Source organism: Schistocerca piceifrons, chromosome 3, assembly GCF_021461385.2.
Source record: "Schistocerca piceifrons isolate TAMUIC-IGC-003096 chromosome 3, iqSchPice1.1, whole genome shotgun sequence".
Classification (NCBI taxonomy): domain Eukaryota; kingdom Metazoa; phylum Arthropoda; class Insecta; order Orthoptera; family Acrididae; genus Schistocerca; species Schistocerca piceifrons.
The window spans coordinates 562,213,296-562,236,403 of NC_060140.1; the positions used below are offsets into that span (position 1 = coordinate 562,213,296).

Consider the following 23,108-nt stretch of genomic DNA (forward strand, 5'->3'; position numbering starts at 1 on the left):
AGTCCTTCAGTTTCCCAAAGAGATGATAGTCACATGGAGCCAGATCAGGAGTGTAAGGCGGGTGTTTCAGTGTTGTTCATCCAAGTTTTGTGATCGATTCCGTGATTTTTGACTGACATATGGCCGTGCATTGTCGTGCAACAGTAAAACACCCCTCTTTTACCGATGTGGTCGAACACGACTCAATCGAGCTTGAAGTTTCTTCAGAGTCGTCACATACGCATCAGAATTTATGGAGATTCCACTTGGCATGATGTCCACAAGCAAGAGTCCTTCGGAATCGAAAAACACCGTAGCCATAACTTTTCCAGAAGAAGGTGTGATTTTGAATTTTTTTTTTCTTGGGTGAATTTTCATGATGCCACCTCATTGATTGCCTCTTTGTCTCTGGTGAAAAATTATGGAGCCATGTTTCATCACCTGTCACAATTCTTCCAAGAAATTCATCTTCACCATTCTCGTACTGTTCCAAAAGTTTGCTGCATACCGTTTTTCTTGTTTCTTTGTCAACATCCTGGGAACCCACGTGGCACAAACCTTTTTTAACGCCAACACTTCCAGTATTCTGCAAACATTCCTTCCCCTATCCCAACGTAGCGTGACAATTCGTTCACTGTGATGCGTCTGTCACCAGTCACCAATTCGTTAACTCACTGCACATTGTCTGGAGTGTGTGCAGTACGAGGCCTGCCGCTGCGAGGACAATCCTCAATATTGCCCTGCCCGCTTTCATCACTTAACCTGCTTGTCCACCGAATAACTGTACTGCGATCGACAGCAGCATCTCCATACATCTTTTTAACCTCTTGTGGATGTTTACCACTGCCTCGTTTTCACAGCACAGGAATTCTTTGACAGCACGTTGCTTCTGACGAACGTCAACTGTAGCAGCCATCTTGAAGACATGCTGTGACGGCGCCATTGACTGGAACAGGTTGAACTAAGTTTGAAAACAAGCGGGAAGGAAGTATCTACACACTGTAAAACTTTCACACATGCAGAATGAAAACCCTATTTTTACAAAGATAGTGTGTATTTCTTTTGGAGTGACCCTCGTATCTAACAAAACATCTCAGTACGACAATGTTGACTTCTGTGATGTTTAAAGCTTTCCCGGCGTACTGATTGTTCCATAAAATCACGGGAGAACTGCAGGATATCAGTAACGTCCTGCCACGATATTCTGGCCATCTTCAGTTGAGTGCCACTGTAGTAGTACGGCTAGTACGCGCTGAGCTCAGCGTGTGCGTTCATAACGGCTCCGCGCGCTGCGGCTCGCGCCCTCCACCGTGAAAGCCTGGCGTATCGGTATCAGGTCGAGTCATCTTTCGCCCTCCTTCCAAAATTTCATCACTGGTGGTATCCGTTAAAGACGATCTGGGCCTGCGTAAATCAGATGTTTACAAAATTCCGTCTGAATGCGCAAATCATATATAGGGCAAACAACACGAACTGTGCAGGAACGCATTGTGGAACAGCAATGGCATACTCGCCTTCTCCAACCCACCAAGTCCGCAATCGCCGAACATTGTATTTCCACAGACCATTTCAAGAATTACAACGGCACAAAAATTTTGGCCCATACATCAAACTTTTGGAGCTCGATTATCAATGAATCTGTGGAAATAAGATTGTCTGACAACGAGACTCTCATCAATCGAGATAACGGTTATCAGCTAAACTCTGCTTGGAATCCTGTTATAGAGGAACTTCATAGTCGACGTAGTTATCTGCATAAAGATGGAAATCGACCTGATACCGATACGCCAGGCGCCGGCCGCGGTGGTCTCGCGGTTCTAGGCGCGCAGTCCGGAACCGTGCGACTGCTACGGTCGCAGGTTCGAATCCTGCCTCGGGCATGGATGTGTGTGATGTCCTTAGGTTAGTTAGGTTTAAGTAGTTCTAAGTTCAAGGGGACTGATGACCACAGATGTTAAGTCCCATAGGGCTCAGAGCCATTTGAACCATTTGATACGCCAGGCTTTCACAGTGGAGGGCGCGAGGCGCAGCGCACGGAGCCGTTATGAACGCACACGCTGAGCAGCGCATGCGCAATGTCACCTCAATACGGCTTTAAATAACGGAGCTCAGCGCGTACTCGCCAGTACTACTACTGTGGCACTCGCTTGAAGATGGCCAGAAGACTCTGCGCCGAAATATCGTGGCAGGACGTTACTGATATCCGGCAGTTCACCCGTGTTTTTATGGGACAATGTTGACTTCTAATTCGTTTGCAACGACATCACGTTACTTTATGCCCAAAGTTTTAAGCTAATCCTCTAAAAGAATAATTTTTGATCCTCCAAATTGGTCCGCCATTTTCAGTTTTGTAATTCAGATGTCGTTTTAGTAATCGGGGAACCAAGGAATCTAAAAAGAACACAGTCATGTAGGGTTTTGTAACCATTTTCCCTTTATGTCCAGGTTTTGAAGTGATTTGGCACACTGTGCGCAGTAGCGACACAGACGGAGACTGACCTGCGGTGCTGTGGCGCGGAGCGGCGCGGCCCCTACGCCCTGGACAGCACCGTCATCTCGGTGTCGGGCTGCAGCGAGCCCGTGGCGCCGTTGTCGGTGTCCGTGTCCCGCCGAGACCACGCCCCCGCACCCGCACCCACCGCTTGCGCCTCCACCAGGCGCGTCGTCAGCGCCGCCGACCCGTTGGCGCCTGCAGCAGCAGCGAACAATACACTGCAACAGACTATAAAAAACGTACATTTTCTGATTAAATGTATGCGGACACCTATTCCCGGACATTAGTATGGGATGTGTCGCAGATATGAATGCCTGAACTCTACGGGGGACACAGGGCGGCGTCTGAAAGTCTGTGGAGGCATGGTAGCCCATTACTACTCAAGAACTGAGACCAGAGAACAAGGATGGGGAACCTCTGGCGCCCCGTGGTCCTAATTCAAACGTTTATTTAAACTCGCAGCCGTCTCGTCACGTGATGCGACTGTAATGCTCCTGGCGCATCAGTCAAAACTATAACAAGCGTTGTGACGCTACAACGCAGTCCTTGCTATGAATTTTTTCGCTTACTTAACACATGAAACTGTTTGTATACGATGTATTGTCTAGTGTAAATATGTATTGTAAATACTATGTTTAAATTACATAGTATTTAACACTGGCAAGTCAGGGCATATTTAGTTAACGTTGAAGTCAGAGACATCGTTTTGTCGTGCCGCTGGGCGCGGGACCGCGCCAGCGAGTAGTAGTAGCAGTAACGCCGTGCTCGGAGTACGAAGTACAGTCGAGTGCTGCTAGTCCTACCTGTGTTACATGTAACGGCTAGTGTGTAGACCTAAGTACGACGGGAAAGTAATGGTCGGCATATCTGGAAGCTTGGCCGGGCAAGTTATTATTGATTAATCGGCATAGTGCTGAAGAAACGAGGACTTAAATGTGAAGCGCACTGTGGGCCCAAGTCGCAACAGTAAAAGCCCGCTGCCACATTGTGTCGCTGCCGTGGGCTTCCGTCGATCCACCGACAACGAGAGAAGTGAGATCTACGTAATTTTCGTAGGATAAAACTGTAGAAGGCTTGCCAGTGACTGTGCTTTTCTCTGAAGTTGAACAATTAATAACAAGCACTTTATAATCGAAGTGTTCTAGTTACATTCCACCCGACAATAACACCAAGTAGGTTCCTTTCGATCCTTATCTAATTGAATCGAGTGTGTCACGCCATTATCAAGAGAAAATATGTTAATTATCAAATTATTGGCATAGACGGTGAAGAGTAAATTTCAGACTGGTTATCGTAGTTAATTGTTGCACTTAATAAGCTTACGCCAATCGTAGTAACTTAATAATGGACTGAAGTAATAAATTTGATTATTAAGATTTATTTCAATGCATATTCAGCTGAAGTTAGTTTAAGGATATTTCATGAAACTATAAAGCTTATTCCACCTGACAATCCCCCAATTAATGAATTATTATCATTCAAAACATAGTTAATCAATTATTGGCAATATATTTCATTATCAGTAGATTAAACTGTGCAAAGTACCTAATTTTAAAGACAGAATGACATTCCATTATTCAAAATCTCGATAGATAATTATCTGTGTTGTCAGCATTGCACTTAGCTGACAAATTGTGAACAAAATAATTATCAAAATACTTATTGAAAGTTAACCATTAATGTTTAAGTGTAGTTACATTGTTATGACATTGTTTTATATGACTACTGAGCCTGACACAGCACTTACGTAAAAGTTCCCGTTCCACCTGCTGCGCTACAAACAGCTAAACTTTATTTTTGACACAATTATGCACGTACTTAACAGTACCGTCGCTCATCAGTTGAGCTGGAGACCGATTTTTTAATTGCTTTTACAACTTAATCATTTCTTTCGGCAAAATTTCCACTGGCAAAATTTATTTCCAAATTATTTCCATTATATCATTTACCGATCGTTATTGAATGAAATTACTTATTCAATAACGATCAAGTTATAACAACTCCTGTTTCCCGCGGAATAATCATTATTTACTTCGGATTCGGATGTCTTATACCGACGCAGGTCAAAGTTCATAATTCACGGTTATTGTCAACTTGTAATTTCGCAAATCCCGGGAAGGAAGGGGGTGTTATAGCGTGACATTCACGTTCACAGGATAACACACCGATATGAATAGCATCGCTTTCCCAAGAAAGCACGCCAGCAAATTATGCCTCAAAACACCCGCTTTTGAGAGTACATTCATTTTCATACGATCTTAAGATGTTTACATTTACTTACACGACGTGAACACTTTTCTTTACTTAGGATGTTTTACAATAGCTGCCCTAAAAATCTCAGTTGCAAAATTCTGCGACGCCGTTCGCAAAAACAGTGTTCACAGCACGTAAATACTGTTAATGTAAACATCTGACTAGATGAATAGCAATCTGCTCTCTGGTACTCCCTACAAATACCATGTAAAATATGTATAATTTCCTTACCTCCCGTTCAGAAAAATGAAGACTCCTCGAATGAAATGGGCAGAATCTTCCGTCACAACTTTACGTTTACCGAAATACGTATGCACTGTAAAGGAAAACAGGTGTTTTGAACATTGCACAAGATGGTCGAAACAGGATTGAGAATCAGGCTGGCGTAGGCGAAGGAACTGTCCTGTGATGTTACGACTGTCAAAATAGACAGATGGGTAGTAATAAACCCGGATGTAAATGAGAAAGGAAGATTAAAGGTCAAAATTCCGTAGACCACTTGTACGTCAGCGATGTAGCAGTTTAAACAGTTTACTGTATGCAGCATTCCCTGTCGGTTCAGCATACTTCCTCTAGGCGATTGGCAGAATGTTTATGATTACTGTTACTGGATTTAGTCTTTACATTACCTATGAAACCATACCATTTACGTCATGACTTCAACACAACTTGGAAAACTGAAGACGCTCAACGAACGAAACTGGACCCAACATAATAAATGTTGTTGTTATTGTGGTCTTCATTCCTGAGACTGGTTTGATGCAGCTCTCCATGCTATTCTACCCTGTGCAAGCTTCTTCATCTCCCAGTACCTACTGCAACCTACATCCTTCTGAATCTCCTTAGTGTATTCATCTCTTGGTCTCCCTCTACGATTTTTACCATCCGCGCTGCCCTCCAATACTAAATTGGTGATCCCTTGATGCCTCAGAACATGTCCTACCAACCGATCCCTTCTTCTGGTCAAGTTGTGCCACAAACTTCTCTTCTCCCCAATCCTATTCAATACATCCTCATTAGTTATGTGATCTACCCATCTAATCTTCAGCATTCTTCTGTAGCACCACATTTCGAAAGCTTCTATTCTCTTCTTGTGCAAACTATTTATCGTCCATGTTTAACTTGCATACATGGCAACATTCTATACAAATACTTTCAGAAATGACTTCCTGACACTTACATCTATACGCGATGTTAACAAATTTCTCTTCTTCAGAAATGCTTTCCTTGCCATTGCCAGTCAACATTTTATATCCTCTCTACTTCGACCATCATCAGTTATTTTGCTCCCCAAATAGCAAAACTCCTTTACTACTTTAAGTGTCACATTTCCTAATCTAATTCCCTCAGCATCACTCGACTTAATTCGACTACATTCCATTATCCTCGTTTTGCTTTTGTTGATGTTCATCTTATATCCTCCTTTCAAGACACTATCCATTCCGTTCAACTGCTCTTCCAAGTCCTTTGCTGTCTCTGACAGAATTACAATGTCATCTGCGAACCTCAAAGCTTTTATTTCTTCTCCATGGATTTTAATACCTACTCCGAATTTTTCTTTTGTTTCCTTTACTGCTTGCTCAATATACTGATTGAATAACATCGGGGAGAGACTACAACCTTGTCTCACTCCCTTCCCAACCACTGCTTCCCTTTCATGTCCCTCGACTCTTATAACTGGTTTCTGTACAAATTGTAATAGCCTTTCACTCTTTGTATTTTACCCCTGCCACCTTCATAATTTGAAAGAGAGTATTCCAGTCAACATTGTCAAAAGCTTTCTCTAAGTCTACAGATGCTAGAAACGTAGGTTTGTCCTTCCTTAATCTAGCTTCTAAGATAAGTAGTAGGGTCAGTATTGCATCACGTGTTCCAATATTTCTACGGAATCCAAACTGATGTTCCGCAAGGTCGGCTTCTACTAGTTTTTCCATTGGTCTGTAAAGAAATCGCGTTAGTGTTTTGCAGCCGAGACTTATTAAACTGATAGTTCGGTAATTCTCACATCTGTCAACACCAGCTTTCTTTGGGATTGGAATTATTATATTCTTCTTGCTGTCTGAGGGTATTTCGCCTGTCTCATACATGTTGCTCACTAGATGGTAGAGTTTTGTCAGGACTGGCTCTCCCAAGGCCGTCAGTAATTCTATTGGAACGTTATCTCAGTAGGTGGGACTATACCAGGCGCGGCCTACATCTCAACAGGAAAGGGAAGGGGAAACTGGCTGGGGTAATAGCAGGAAATTTAAGGGGGAGAGGCACTGCCATGAATGGTAAAATACCAGTGGTTACAGGTGTTGGAGCAGCACCTTTTTTAGGATAGGTAAGACAGAAAGGTGTCAAGTTCTACGAGAGGTCAGGATTGAAACAAATCTTCAGTTTAAGAAAGAAATTAAACAGCACAATTCTAGCACATTGGATCACCAATCACAGCTATCAATTATAAATTTTCACCAATCACCAGAAATTTTATCTCCACCAAGTTGTATCTCAGTCCTAGGTAGTTGCATTGATGAATTAAAGTCACCCAACCCAGTTGACATAATCTGCCTCTCTGAACACCATGTGACCACTGGTATAGGAACTAGGCCTAAGCACAATGAGAAACTCAGACAGGAGAGTACTGCAAATGTTAGAATAAGGAAAGGTTCTCATATAAGTATAATTAAAAATAATGTAAGTATATTTCATCAAAATATTGGGAGTTTAAAGAATAAAGTAGATGAGCTTCTGGTTTCTTCAGAAAATTTAGAAGCTGAGAATGAAATAGATATACTATGCCTGTCTGAGCATCACATTGTTACTGATATGGATAAGGTAAATGTAAGTGGTTATAAGCTCTCTGCACATGTAATGAGAGAAAATATGGAGAAAGGAGTTGCCATATATGTCAAAAGTTATCATTGTGCAAAAAGTATAGAAACAAAAAAGTTTTGTGTAGAGAAACATATAGAAGCATGTGCCTGTGAGCTTAAATTAAATAAAGGCACATTTATAATTGTAACTGTATATAGGTCCCCATCAGGAAATTTTCATCTATTTCTGAAAAATTTGGACTCCTTGTTGTGCTATCTGTCAGACAGGGGGAAGCAAATTATTATTTGTGGGGACTTCAATGTAGATTCTCTGAAAGAGGGTAATAGGAAAAATGACCTTGAAGTATTACTCGGTTCTTTCAATTTGACACCCGTTATTGATTTTCCTACTCGGGTGGTAAAGGATAGCAGCTCACTGATAGATAACTTCTTTATAGACCAAGATAAGGTTAACCAGATAAATACTCAGCCTGTTGAGAATGGTCTTTCTGATCATGGTGCACAGCTGGTTACAATATATGACATAGCTTCATTCAGCAATACTAAACAGTCCTCCAAAGTAGTACGTTCAGTCAACGATTTAACAATTGCAAATTTCAGGGAAAGCCTACAGCAGTTAGACTGGGATGAGGTGTACCATGAACCTGATGCCAATTTAAAATATAATTTATTTCATGACATTTTTGTAAATGCATTTGAAAATTGCTTCCCCAAGAAACCTTGTAACAAACCATGGCTTACTAAGGGTATAAAAATATCTTGAAACCGGAAAAGGGAAATGTATCTGACAGCAAGAAAGAGTAGTGACCCAGAAACTATCAAAAATTATAAAAACTACTGTGTTATATTAAGAAAAGTTATTAAAAAATCCAGGAGTATGTGTGTCATGTCTGAAATCAGCAACTCTGATAATAAAATTAAAACAATTTGGAATATTATTGAAAGAGAAACAGGTCAACCAAGAGCAGAGGAAGACAGTATTACCATCAAATTGAATGAAAACTTTATGAACAAAAAGTCAGAAGTTGAAAATATTTTTTATAATCATTTTCTAAATGTTGTGGATATAGTAGGATCCAGGTGTTCATTAGAAGATGCTAGGCTGTTAATGGAAGAGGCCATACCTATGCAATTTGATACAATTGAAATCTCACCCACTTCTCCCTCTGAAATTAGGAAAATAATAAACTTGCTTAAAAGCAAAAACTCACATGGAATTGATGGCATTTCCAGCAAAATACTAAAAGCTTGTTCTCAACAGATAAGTAAGATTCTCAGCCACCTGTGTAATAGCTCTCTGGAACAGGGCATTTTCCCTGATAGACTGAAATATGCTATTGTTATACCTTTGCATAAAAAGGGGGATAGATCTGATGTCAACAATTACCGTCCAATCTCCCTTCTAACAGCTTTATCCAAAATTTTTGAGAAAGTAATGTATTCAAGAGTAGCTTCACATATCTGTAAAAATGAAGTACTAACAAAATGTCAGTTTGGTTTCCAGAAAGGTTTTTCAACAGAAAATGCCATATATGCTTTCACCAGTCAAATTTTGAATGATCTGAATAACCGAACACCACCCATTGGGATTTTTTGTGATCTCTCAAAGGCTTTTGTTTGTGTAAATCATGAAATTCTGCTAGACAAGCTCAAGTATTGTGGCATGAGTGGGACAGTGCACAAATGGTTTAATTCGTACCTAACTGTAAGAGTGCAGAAAGTTGAAATAAGTAGTTCTCGTAACATGCAAAGATCAGCACATTCCTCAAACTGGGGAACTATCAAGAATGGGGTTCCACAAGGGTCAGTCTTGGGTCCTTTGTTGTTCTTATTATACATTAATGACTTGCCATTCTATATTCATGAAGAGGTTAAGTTAGTTCTCTTTGCTGATGATACAAGTATAGTAATCACACTTGAGAAACAAGATTTAACTGATGAAATTGTCAATACTGTCTTTCAGAAAATTACTAAGTGGTTCCTTGTAAACGGACTCTCACTTAATTTTGATAAGACACAGTACATACAGTTCCATACAGTGAATGGTATGACGCCATTAATAAATATAGACCTTAATCAGAAGAATATAGCTAAGGTAGAATATTCCAAATTTTTAGGTATGTCCATTGATGAGAGATTAAATTGGAAGAAACACATTGATGATCTGTTGAAACGTTTGAGTTCAGCTACTTATGCAATAAGGGTCATTGCAAATTTTGGTGATAAACATCTTAGTAAATTAGCTTACTACGCCTATTTTCACTCATTGCTTTCATATGGCATCATATTTTGGGGTAATTCATCACTGAGGAATAAAGTATTTATTGCACAAAAGCGTGTAATCAGAATAATAGCTGGAGTCCACCCAAGATCATCCTGCAGACATTTATTTAAGGATCTAGGGATATTAACAGTAGCTTCTCAGTATATATGCTCTCTTATGAAATTTGTTATTAACAACCAAACCCAATTCAAAAGTAACAGCAGTGTGCATAACTACAATACTAGGAGAAAGGACGATCTTCACTATTCAAGATTAAATCTAACTTTGGCACAGAAAGGGGTGAATTATACTGGCACTAAAGCCTTTGGTCACTTACCAAATAGTATAAAAAGTCTGACAGATAACCAACAAGTATTTAAGAAGAAATTAAAAGAATTTCTGAATGACAACTCCTTCTACTCCATAGAGGAATTTTTAGATATAAATTAAGAAAAAAAAAAAAAAAACAAAACAAAAATATTAAAAAAATAAAAAAATAAAAATAAAAAATAAAGAAAAATAAAAAAACACAAAAAATAAAGTTGTTATATTAACTTAAGTATGTTGTTAAATTAACCTAATTATGTCATGTATTGAAAAATTCGACACGTTCCACATCATTACGAAATATCGTATTCATGATCCATGGAACTGGTATTAATCTAATCTAATCTAATCTTGTCTACTCCCGGGGCCTTGTTTCGACTCAGGTCTTTCAGTGCTCTGTCAAACTCTTCACGCAGTATCATATCTCGCATTTCATCTTCATCTACATCCTCTTCCATTTCCATAATATTGTCCTCAAATACATCGCCCTTGAATAGACCTTCTGCTTTCCCTTCTTTGCTTAGAACTGGGTTTCCATCTGAGCTCTTGATATTCATACAAGTGGCTCTCTTTTCTCCAAAGGTCTCTTTAATTTTCCTGTAGGCAGTATCTATCTTACCCCTAGTGAGATAAGCCTCTACATCCTTACATTTGTCCTCTAGCCATCCCTGCTTAGCCATTTTGCACTTCCTGTTGATCTCATTTTTGAGACGTTTGTATTCCTTTTTGCCTGCTTCATTTACTGCGTTTTTATATTTTCTCCTTTCATCAAATTCAATATTTCTTCTGTTACCCAAGGATTTCTACCAGCCCTCGTCTTTTTACCTACTTGCCTTCACCACTTCATCCCTCAGAGCTACCCATTACTCTTCTACTGTATTTCTTTCCCCCATTTCTGTCAATTGTTGCCTTATGCTCTCCCTGAAACTCTGTACAATCTCTGGTTTAGTCAGTTTATCCAGGTCCCATCTCCTTAAATTCCCACCTTTTTGCAGTTTCTTCAGTTTTAACATACAGATCATAACCAATAGATTGTGGTCAGAGTCCACATTTGCCCCTGGAAATGTCTTACAATTTAAAACCTGGTTCCTAAATCTCTGTCTTACCATTATATAATCTATCTGAAACCTGTCAGTATCTCCAGGCTTCTTCCATGTATACAGCCTTCTTTTATGATTCTTGAACCAAGTGTTAGCTATGATTAAGGTGTGCTCTGTGCAAAATTCTACCAGGCGGCTTCCTCATTCAATTCTTAGCACCAATCCATATTTATCTACTACGTTTCCTTCTCTCCATTTTCCTACTGACGAATTCCAGTCACCCATGACTATTAAATTTTCGTCACCCTTCACGATCTGAATAATTTCTTTTATTTCATCATACATTTCTTCAATTTCTTCGTCATCTGCAGAGCTAGTTGGCATATAAACTTGTACTACTGTGGTAGGTGTGGGCTTCGTATCTATCTTGGCCACAATAATGCGTTCACTATGCTGCTTGTAGTAGCTTACTCGCATTCCTATTTTCCTATTCATTATTAAACCTACACCTGCATTACCCCTATTTGATTTTGTGTTTATAACCTTGTAGTCACCTGACCAGAAGTCTTGTTCGTCCTGCCACCGAACTTCACTAAATCCCACTATATCTAACTTTAACCTATCCATTTCCCTTTTTAAATTTTCTAACCTACCTGCCCGATTAAGTGATCTGACATTCTACGCTCCGATCCGTAGAACGCCAGTTTTCTTTCTCCTGACAGCGACATCCTCTTGAGTAGTCTCCGCCCGGAGATCCGAATGGGGGACTATTTTACCTCCGGAATATTTTACCCAAGAGGATTCCATCATCATTTAATCATACAGTAAAGCTACATGCCCTCGGGAAAAATTACGGCCGTGGTTTCCCCTTGCTTTCTTTCAGCCGTTCGCAGTACCAGCACAGCAAGGCCGTTTTGGTTGGTGTTAAAAGGCCAGATCAGTCAATCATCCAGACTGTTGCCCTTGCAACTACTGAAAAAGGCTGCTGCCCCTCTTCAGGAACCACACGTTTGTCTGGCCTCTCAACAGATACCCCTCCGTTGTTGTTGCACCTACGGTACAGCTATCTGTATCGCTGAGGCACGCAAGCCTCCCCACCAACGGCAAAGTCTATGGTTCATGGGGGAGGACACATAATAAATATGCAAGAAAAAGCTGAAGTGGTTTTTATTAATCATTAACATTAGTGCTGGCTGGGGTGCTCAATATGATCAAGATTATTTAGCAAATAAGGATGGCTGGACGAAGTATGAACTTCCGTCCTCCGCATTCAGCCGGATGAGCTGCTACAGTCGCGTCACGATATGTCTTGTCACCACGGCGAGGTGCACGGCTAGGGCAAGGGGCCCGTGCGTGTGTGCAGCACGAGTAGCTAAGTTCTAACGGCAGAGATCATTCATCTCATGGTCGGTGTGCCTGAGTGAGTTAATGCTGGCGTTCGGAAGGCAGCGTCGGTGCCAGCTGACATGACCACAGTTCAAGCATTATAGAGAAGTGCCTGCAAAAATTATTACTTGAAAAAAAGACTGTCGAGGAAATGAAATTTTGTTTCGTGAAATCCAATCGAAGATGGCGTACATGGCAAAAAAAAAAAAAAAATCCTCGAAGGGTCAAAAATGATTTATCTTCAATAAATAAAAAACTATAGCACCGATTTAAAAATGTTAAATGAGAAAGTTGTAGGACTTAAAAAGATGTATGAATTAATCTTTTTTAGACTATAGATTGATGTTTCCAGATACGTTGAAAAAATGTTAAAAATCTCGTTAACGTTTACTTTCCCAGATTTGGTGTTTACTGTAAGTATAGCCCGTGGTAAGTCGTAAAAGTTCCTGTTTGAAATATTAAAAAAAAAAAAAAATTGTACGATTTAGTTGGAAGGACGGCTACAACTGACGTTCATAACAGTCGAATAATCAACGTTTCAGTTATAAAAATTTGAACTGGTACAAAATGACGACCGTATTCGGGGAGGTGTAAGTCCGTCTTCAGACGTACAAGGACCGTGAAGTCTGTGGCCGTCGCACACTTGTCCACAACAGCCAGTGGGCAGCTGACGTCAAGTGCGGCTGTCTGACTAATAAGAGATATTAATTACTATTCGAGATATACCGATTTTTTGAAAAAAAAGAAAGGTTCTCTCAATAATTGGTTGGATCATCTCAGTGGATGGTCCTACAGTAAGTGTTTTAGAAGTATTTCTTGGGTGAAGAGCTATTCCACCATGCTGTTAAATAATTTTTACGATTTTATAAACTGTAAGGGCCAACAAATGACTCCGAAGAACTTGCTCTTTTGTTGGTCCTTTTTTAAACTAACTATCTCAATTTTTATTTTATGAAAATAACTTTTAAATAAAGAAAGTACTGACTTTTTTTAACATTTAAAATAAAAAAATATTTTTTCTAAGATCTGTAGCCGAGATCTTTAACGGTTTTCACGATATATCTCTAAACAGAACAAATTATCCGATACTTAATCGACAGCTCCTTTTGAGCCCTACAGCTTTCTCATTTTACATTTTTCAATCGGAGCTATAGTTTTTTACTTGTTGAAGAAAAACCGTTTTCCCTGTCTCTTTGCGGGATTTTTTTGGCCATGTTTGCCCGATTGGATCGCTTTCCATGAGAAATAAACTCCATTTAAAATTGAATTCCAAAAAATGCTCATATTTTATGTTTACAGGTAACAATTTTTGCAGATTTACCATTAGGCCGTCGCAGAATGCTTCGACTTATAATCTGCTGCGACCTCTCCCGGTGCTCGGGTAGCAGGATATGTGCAAAACATGTGCTACTCACCGATCTGCGCTGTTACGAGGAGAGTGGCTGTTTTCCCAGCAGTAGGGCCGGAGCCGTTGGTGGTTGTCTCGTGTCGCATACGCGCATCGGCCGAGGTGCGCCTGCGCAGTGAGTCGAGACAGCGGCGCAGCGACCTCCTCACCGCCGGCAAGCACGGACAGGCGCATGAGGCGATCTCACGGAACTCCTTGCGGAAGTTCTCGTTGAGCCAGCCGTATAGCAGAGGGTTGGAGCAAGCCGAGGACATGCCCATCATATGGCACACCGCATATAAGATGATCATCGTCTCACCCTGACTGCTGTCGAACGGGTACCACAAGTCGAGCACTACGTTGAAGACATTGAGCGGCAGCCAGCTGATGCAGAATATCAGAGCTATGGAGTAGAGCAGGGAATTGGTTCGTTTTAAGCGACGATCCTCTTTAGATTTCAGGCGCAATGGGGACTCGACAGTCGCTTCGCCGCCCTTACTGTGGGAGACGGGAGAACTGCTGGAGAACCTGTACCGCAGTTTGTGGCAGATTCTGGAGTACGCTACGGTGACTGTGACGATGGGGAGCAGGTACTGACAGATCAGCGAGAATATGGAGTAATAAGCGCGGCCGTGTTCTATGGGCCACTCTTCCAGACAGTACGAAATGTAAGCTATATCGGGGAGATTTATATCGTGATGCTTGAGTGTCCTCCAGAGATACATGGGAAGGGCCAGTACTAGGGAGAAAATCCAGATGAAGACGAGGATGACGACAGCCCCAACCCTCTGCAGGCTCTCCCTGGTGGGATACACGATCACCTGGTAGCGGTCGAGCGCAATCGCAGTAATGGAGATGGTGGACACGAAAATACTCGTGGCCTGGAGAGTGCCCAGCATCTTGCAGACGAACGGCTGGCGGCCGAGCGGCCAGTACTTGGTGAGGATCTCCATGAGCGTGAGCGGCATGGTGACGAGGCAGAGCAGCAGGTCGGAGACGGCCAGGTTGACGATGAACATGTTGCGCGCCGTGCGCATGGCGGGCTTGCGCACGACCGCGCACACGACCAGAGAGTTGCCGGCGGCGCCGACTGCAATGAGCAGCGAGTAGGCGGCGACGAGCGCGTAGAAGGCGGCCGGGTCGTCCAGCTTGCGGTTGCTGCTGAACTGCGCCAGCACGCGTGGGTCCAGTGAGTCGTTGAGAGCGCTCAGCACACGCGTCAGGTTGCGGATGCGCTCAGTCAGGTTGCGATGCGCCTCCAGCAGGAAGGCGTGGTCCACGGCCGCCTCCGCGCCCGCCCCCGCCTCCGCCTCAGGGAACGCCGTCCCCAGCAGCGTCGGCAGCACCAGCTGGCGGGCCGCGATTTCCATGGCGCCCACCCGCCTCACTCACGGCTCGCCGTCCTCCTGCCTTCCCGGTGTTGGGCTGTAACAGGGTCACATAACGCTTTGGTGTTATCCTTGTTTGTATTACCATGCTTAACAGTTTCTTTTTAGAATAAGTGTGAAGGTAAGACGAAAATTATCTACACACTTTTCTAATTTATTGCAAAGAAAACAAACAACAGCAAGAAATTCACACCGACACACACACACACATACACACACGCACACACACACTCAAAACACTACGTTTCATTAATGCGGTTCTGACATATTAATGTGACTCCCATCTATTTCGATGTCAACTTGCAATAACTACTAACAGACGACAGGTGGCAGCACTAGCAGTGGAAGATATATAAAACGTGTCTGGAGGATGCGGAAAACAGTGCGGTCATTGTAATGCAGAGACGTAGACATTTAACTAAACTCCAAGGATGGAAACATTTCCGAAACGGCTAAGTTTGTAAAGTGTCCGCGTGCCGCCGTGGTTGAAGTACACGGTGCATGGCAAAATGGCGCTATCCAGAACTGGCGCCGAGGCAGCTGCGGTGCACCACAGGCCGTGGACGACAGGTGTGAAGAGCAGTTGTGGAAAGATATTCAGGTGAATAGACCCTCAAATGTGGAGCAGCTGACCATCCAGATGAATGAAAGGCCAACGAACAGTGTCTCCTCAATGACCGTCGTTGCATATGGGTCTCCGCAGCATACCCCTGGTTCATGCTCCTATGTTGGCTACTGTATATTTGCAACGAACGCAAGTGGACATCGACTGAGTCGCGACAGGTGACCCTTTTCAGATGAATCACATTTTATGCTCCATCGGACAGATGGCCGTTGGCGTGTATAGCAAGAAACATCTGAAAACAAACACCCTACAACAATCATCGGAGAGGGACCGTTATGGTGTTCGAAACGTTTTTGTGTTATTGCCTGTGTGATCTTATTACTCTGGAAGGCACAGTCGATCAACACTGGTATGCATCTATCCTGCATTTCCACTCCTACGTGTAGTTTGTTTATCGTCACCTTGGTGGTATCTACCAGTAGGACAATGCAACGCGCGACACAACTGATAGTGCACACTCGTAGTTCGGAGAGCATCATGATGATCCTCCCGTAGTCAACTGGCCACCAGATTCCCCGATCAGGCTACTCACACGTGGATCCTAAATCAAGAAACACAGTGCAGCTGGACACAGTACTGAAGTTGGCGGGGCTCCGCATCCCTGTCGGTACGTTCCACAACGTCATTGACTCTTTTCCTGGACCTCTCGCAGCAGTTCGCACTGCAAAAGATGGTCATTCAGGCTTTTGGCACGTGGACACAGTAATGCGATCGGACAACTTAATTTGAAGGCAATACGATCTTTCGAATTTAAATCACTTACATAACATATGTGCGACTAGTCCTTGAGTACTGTTAGCGTGTTTCTGATCCCAATCACGTCAGATTAAAAGAAGATATCGAAGTAATTCAGAGGCGAGCTGCTAGAAGTGTTACCGCGACGTTTATCAACTTGCGGATGTTACGGAAATGATTCGTGAACTAAAATGGGATTCCCTGGAGGGAAGAAGTTCTTTTCGCGAAAAATTATTGAGGAAGTTTAGACAACTGTCACGTCCAATCGACTGCAGAACGTCGTACTGTCACCGACCTACATCACGCGTCGTGACCGCGAAGATAAGGTGAGAGAAATCAGGCATCTTACGGAAGCTTAGTGTCAGAATTTAAAAGAGCTCTGGAAGACGTGAGATCAAAAAAAGGCAGAGGGCTGGGTAACATTTCTTTGAAATTTTTAAAATCATTGGATGTGGGAACTAAACGAATATTCAAGTCTGTGTGTGGAATCCACGAGTCTGGAGACATAGCACTATACTTTCGAAAAAATATCGTCCACTCAGTCCGAAAGACCAGGTAAGTTCAAGGGCTACACCGAATCACCTTAGCAGCTCATGCATCCACAGTGCTAACAAGCATAATATTCAGATGAATGACTAAGAAACTTTAGGACCTATCGGACGATCAGTTTGGTTTTCGGAAATGTGAAGGTATTGGTGAGGTAGTTGTTCCGTTACAAAGTTTCAGCAAGCCAAATTAACAGGAATTCGTTCTTTGCAAAGTGATTCACGTTTAGTAATCAATTTTTTAAAAGAAAGGAACAATAGTAAAACAAAAATAATCCTTTAGAAATCAGCAGTTGTTGAAATAGTGAGCTTTAAACTCAAAGGAGCACAATGGCTTAACCAGTTCATCAACGATAGCAAAATGTATGATACCTTAAATGTTCCAGTCTGATACAATGGTTTTAAATTACAGACTAGTATTTAACACTGTTCTTTGAGAGAGCTGATAAATTTAATTAAATTCAAGGGCCAGAAAATGGTTCGGCTTACTAGGGAGAACTTGATACAGAAAGGACACAGCACCGAAAAGGATCTAAGCCAAAAGGCAAGAAATACGCGGACCAGTGAAGACAAGCCTTAACTTAAGCAGCAGTCACCGTGCTGTAGAGCAGCTTCACACAAGGAAACGGCAAATCCCAAATGCCGTCTAGAAATATCGTGCCGCCGGAGCGCTCACTTTCCTCAGGCCGGGTCATTTGCACGCATGTATTGCAGAAACAGACGCTTGTAAAATAACCGTTATGCGAGAAGAAAACGCTTAGAAACACACTTTCAGCAAACAGTTGTCTGAACAAGCAATCTGGAATAAGAAACAACAGCAGCCGGAAAAGGGCGATTAACAGACTAAACTGACAATTTAAAGAAAAGTACTGTCTAAACAGTGGTGAAAACCAAGATTGAGTATATTAATATAACCAAGCTACAACATAGTTAAAGTAGATTTTAAATAACAATTTTGAACGTCTATTCCGGGTTGAAATCCTAGTTCTATTAAAAATAAATAACGGCCTGATACCAGTAAAATACAGCCTGCAGATCCAGTCAGACTCCAGGAACCAGGTAAAGAATCTGGCCTTACAACACCCAAGGGTGCCAACGCAGAAAATTTCACTGCTCTCCAGCAGCGCGTACGATACACTAAGATATCTGACCAGATCAGAATATAAAACGTAATTAAAAGAGCAGATCAATCATAAATGTTCCTGAAAGCATCAGCAACACCTGTAACAGCTATCACATTCCCGCCGCTTGCACAGACGGTGACAGGAAGTGCGTTAGGCTTCATTTGACGAGGAGAAACAGTATTACGGGAGAAGTTTCACCACGGCGAAAATACTCGTAACTCCGCTACCGGAGGCATCTTAAAACCAAACAGGAAAAAATTATTACCACAATCGTTACAGCCAGAGATCACAACTAAGTTACTTTTCATGAATGCAACACAGGGCGCTCAGCGAACGATGAAGTGGACAGGCACAGCAGTTTCTGTAAGCGATACAGACCACACTAACGGCGGAACTAAACTTCAAGGAAAGCCAAAATTCTATTGGTCCACCGTTCCACAGGCTATCCATCACTGATTCCCGCACATCTTCAGGTGAATCGACGGCCTATTAAACCGTCAATAAGTTGATGAGCAAATAGATATCTAATGGGGAGGGTTGAGGACTGCATGCTGTATACTCGTAATGCACATTCTGAAGAGTTTGAACTATGTGAGCAGTGATATTGAATATGCTTGCAGTTAAAGGACACCGTTTGTCAATAGACCTGGGCATATACACTACTGACCATTAAAATTGCTACACCACGAAGATGACGTGCTACAGACGTGAAATTTAACCGACAGGAAGACGATGCTGTGATATGCAAATGAGTAGCTTTTCAGAGCATTCAGACAAGGTTGGCGCCTTTGGCGACATCTACAACTTGCTGACATGAGGAAAGTTTCCAACCAATTTCTCATACACAAACAGCAGTTGACCGGCTTTGCCTGGTGAAATGTTGTTGTGATGCCTCGTGTAAGGAGGAGAAATGCGTACCATCACGTTTCCGACTTTGATAAAGGTCGGATTGTAGCCTATCGCGACTGCGGTTTATCGTATCGCGACGCTGCTGCTCGCGTTGGTCGAGATCCAATGACTGTTAGCAGAATATGGAATCGGTGGGTTCGGGAGGGTAATACGCAAAGCTGTGCTGGATCCCAACGGCCTCATACCACTAGCAGTCGAGATGACAGGCATCTTATTCGCATGGCTGTAACGGATCGTGCAGCCACGTCTCGTTCCCTGAGTCAACAGATGGGGACGTTTGCAAGACAACAACCATCTGCACGAACAGTCCGATGACGTTTGCAGCAGCATGGACTATCAGCTCGGAGACGATGGCTGCGGTTACCCTTAACGCTGCATCACAGACAGGAGCGCCTACGATGGTGTACTCAACGACGAACCCGGGTGCACGAATGGCAAAACGTAATTTTTTCGGATGAATCCATGTTCTGTTTACAGCATCATGATGGTCCCATCCGTGTTTGGCGATATCGCGGTGAACGCACATTGGAAGCGTGTTTTCGTCATCGCCATACTGGCGTATCATCCGGCGTGATGGTATGGGGTGCCATTGGTTACACGTCTCTGTCACCTCTTGTTCGCACTGACGGCACTTTGAACAGTGGACGTTACATTTCAGATGTGTTACGACCCGTGGCTCTACCCTTCATTCGATCCCTGCGAAACCCTACATTTCAGCAGGATAATGCACGACCACATGTTGCAGGTCCTGTACAGGCCTTTCTGGATACAGAAAATGTTTGACTGCTGCCCTGGCCAGCACATTCTCCAGATCTCTCACCAACTGAAAACGTCTGGTCAATGGTGGCCGAGCAACTGGCTCCTCACAATACGCCAGTCACTACTCTTGATGGTGTTATGGTTTTGAAGCTGCATGCGAAGCTGTACCTGTAGACGCCATCCAAGATCTGTTTGACTCAATGCCCAGGCGTATCAAGGCCGTTATTACGGCCAGAGGTGATTGTTCTGGGTACTGATTTCTCAGGATCTATGCATCCAAATTGCGTGAAAATGTAATCACATGTCAGTTCTAGTATAATATGTCCGTCCAATGAATACCCGTTTATCATCTGCATTTCTTCTTGGTGTAGCAATTTTAATGGCCAGTAGTGTATTTCGATCTGCGAGCTTCAACTCGTTGCAGAGCGTATCATTGTAACATTGTTTATTGTTGAGCCCTTTTTGCTGTAAGTGCTATAAACGGGCCGCTCGCCCTATCCACGACAGATCCTTGTCACACCTGTGGCACGAGAATGACATATCCTGGCAGGGGTCACACAAGTAGAAGACAAGTCAACGACCATGCATTCTCATCAATCCCTAGACGCAGCAGCGTTATCGCCATCACAGGTCACTGGATCCACGGATGTAATTGCTTCCTCCAGTCATGTGGCCGCAAATAGTTCGTGCTGTATCCTGGCGTCACCAAGGCTTTTAGGTCGACGTAGAGACGCAAGGAGGACAAGCAGACTAGCACTGGCAAAAGGGCATTCCTGGCCACGAGAAGTCTACTAATATCAAACATAACCTTAATTTGAGGAAAAAATTTCTGAGAGTGTACTTTTGGAGCACAGCATTTTATGGTAGTAAAACATGGACTGTGGGAAAACCGGAACAGAAGAGAATGTAAGTATTTGAGATTTGGTGCTTGAGATGAATGTTGAACATTAGGAGGATTAATAAGGTAATGAATGAGGAGTTTCTGCGCAGGATCGAAGAGGAAAGGCGTATGTGGAAAACACTGACAAGGAGAATGGACAACATAACAGGACTGTTAAGATATCAGGGTATCTTACATGGTACTACAGGGAGGAGACTTTCTCTCGAATCATCTGGGCCAGATGCCGACTGCACCCGCAGTCTGTCATTCAGAGCTGTTCCCTTGAGGGAACTTTCGAATTTTTGGACGTCATGCTGTCTGCCAGTCACCGCCGACCACTGGAGCTTGGAGCTGCCAGGCGTCACTGGGACGTGACCTGCACACCTGAGACTGCGAGGGACTTCGGTATCGGCCGTCGACCTTATCTTATATTGTACTGTTCTACTTCCAACGTGAATCCAAGAGTTTTGATTTTGTCCATCACTGGTGCCATCTGCCTACTTACGAATTTTTGTAAATTCACTGTTTACCACGAACCATTACAAACTGGGTTTTAATTCATGTACTTTACAATAAATCTATTCTACAGTGTTTGTCTGGGCTGTATTGTAACTGCACCTCAACTCGTGCCGAATTAAACCGTAATGATCCATAATTAAGCATTGTGTGTCCTCAGAGAGCATAATTTGCCCTGAAGAGAGCTGATTCTCGAATCTCATTTTGGCTAGAGACACTGGCTGTTGTCATTTAATGCACTGGCTTTTCTTCTTTGTTTCTATGTGATGTTTCTATGTGATGAACCTATGATTCATCTTCATTATGATACAAATCACCTATTACCTGTTCTGGGACCTGTCTTACACAGATTTTACTAAAACCGTTCCTGTTATGGATGACGTCATACTCAAAATCATGATTAACGTGCATTTAGTTTGTCACTCCATCAACTGTCACTCGTCGTTATTCCAACTCAGGCGACGGACATGCTCAGAGTTGGCACCAGTAGGTGATGTGACTGGACGTTCTGGTCTTTTCCCGTTCTTCACGATCGTTCAACCGACTTTGAACTGTTTAGTCCACCAGTAAAACACTGACCCCACATTCTTGGGATTTCAGCGCCTGATACACCTTCACCACAAAAAATGGATTGCAGAATGTTCTTCTTCATTTGGGCAAATATAGAGAGGTGAAGCGCTATACACTCCTCAATTTCGCAATGCTAACTGAAGTGACAACGCTGAAACCCTCCACAAAGTTGCAGAGATGTGCAGAGAACTGCTAACGATCAACTTCGGTGCAGGAACTGGAAGTTGACGCTCAGTGTACACAAATGTAACGTCTTGCGTGGAAATATGCGGGTAGACTCGTCATTAAATGATTATAGACAAATATTGGAATTAGTCATATGGCTCTAAGCACTATGACACTTAACTTCTGAGGTCATCAGTCCCCTAGAACTTAGAACTACTTAAACCTAACTAACCTAAGGACATCACACACATCCATGACCGAGGCAGGATTCGAACCTGCGACCGTAGCGGCCGCGCGGTTCCAGAATGTAGCGCCTAGAACCGCTCGGCCACTCCTGCCGGCGCAATTAGACACATCCATTAATTATCTAGTGGTATGCCAAGGGAGCGATTTAAAGTGAAACGACCAGATGAAACTAATCGCAGGTTGCGGATCACTGGAAAAACCTTCAGAAAGTATAGTTCACCCACGAGGGAGACAGTTAACAACGTTACCGTTGGACCGGTAATCCGGGACCCGTATCAGGGTTGATGGAGGAAATATAAAAGATCTAAAGATGGTTGATTTAGCTTTTTCGGCATCGTCTAGATGGTCATCGAACTCCAATGGCAGACGTCTCAACACAGGTGTCGTCCATGCCGGTGTGGTGTACTGGTAAAACATCATGAGCGTGCTTCCACAGGTCAATATATGCTGTACTGCTTTCTCCTCATGTCGCTTAACTACTATGAAAGCAAAATTGGATTAGAGGTCACACGGAGACTTATTAATAATCACTTCTTCCGTGCACCGTTCACGACTGAAACAGAGAAGATGGGAAGTGACAAAGGTACAAAAAGTACCCTCCGTCACATACCACAAGGTTACAAATTATTTTCCGGCGTCTGTCAAAATCATCGATATATTTGGAAAAATAGGTGATACACACTTTGTTGTCTCACAATGTA

At 42.8% G+C, this 23,108-nt stretch overlaps 1 protein-coding gene across 1 annotated transcript; it reads right to left on the bottom strand.

Annotated features, from left to right (window-relative positions):
- Positions 1-2,510: 2,510 nt before the first annotated feature.
- LOC124788844 (neuropeptide F receptor-like) lies at positions 2,511-15,315 on the bottom strand. Its single transcript, XM_047256127.1, has 2 exons — positions 13,974-15,315; positions 2,511-2,668 (listed from the first exon to the last, which is right to left on the bottom strand). The coding sequence occupies exons 1-2, from the start codon at positions 15,313-15,315 to the stop codon at positions 2,511-2,513; spliced, it is 1,500 nt and encodes a 499-aa protein (XP_047112083.1).
- Between the last annotated feature and the right edge of the window lie 7,793 nt (positions 15,316-23,108).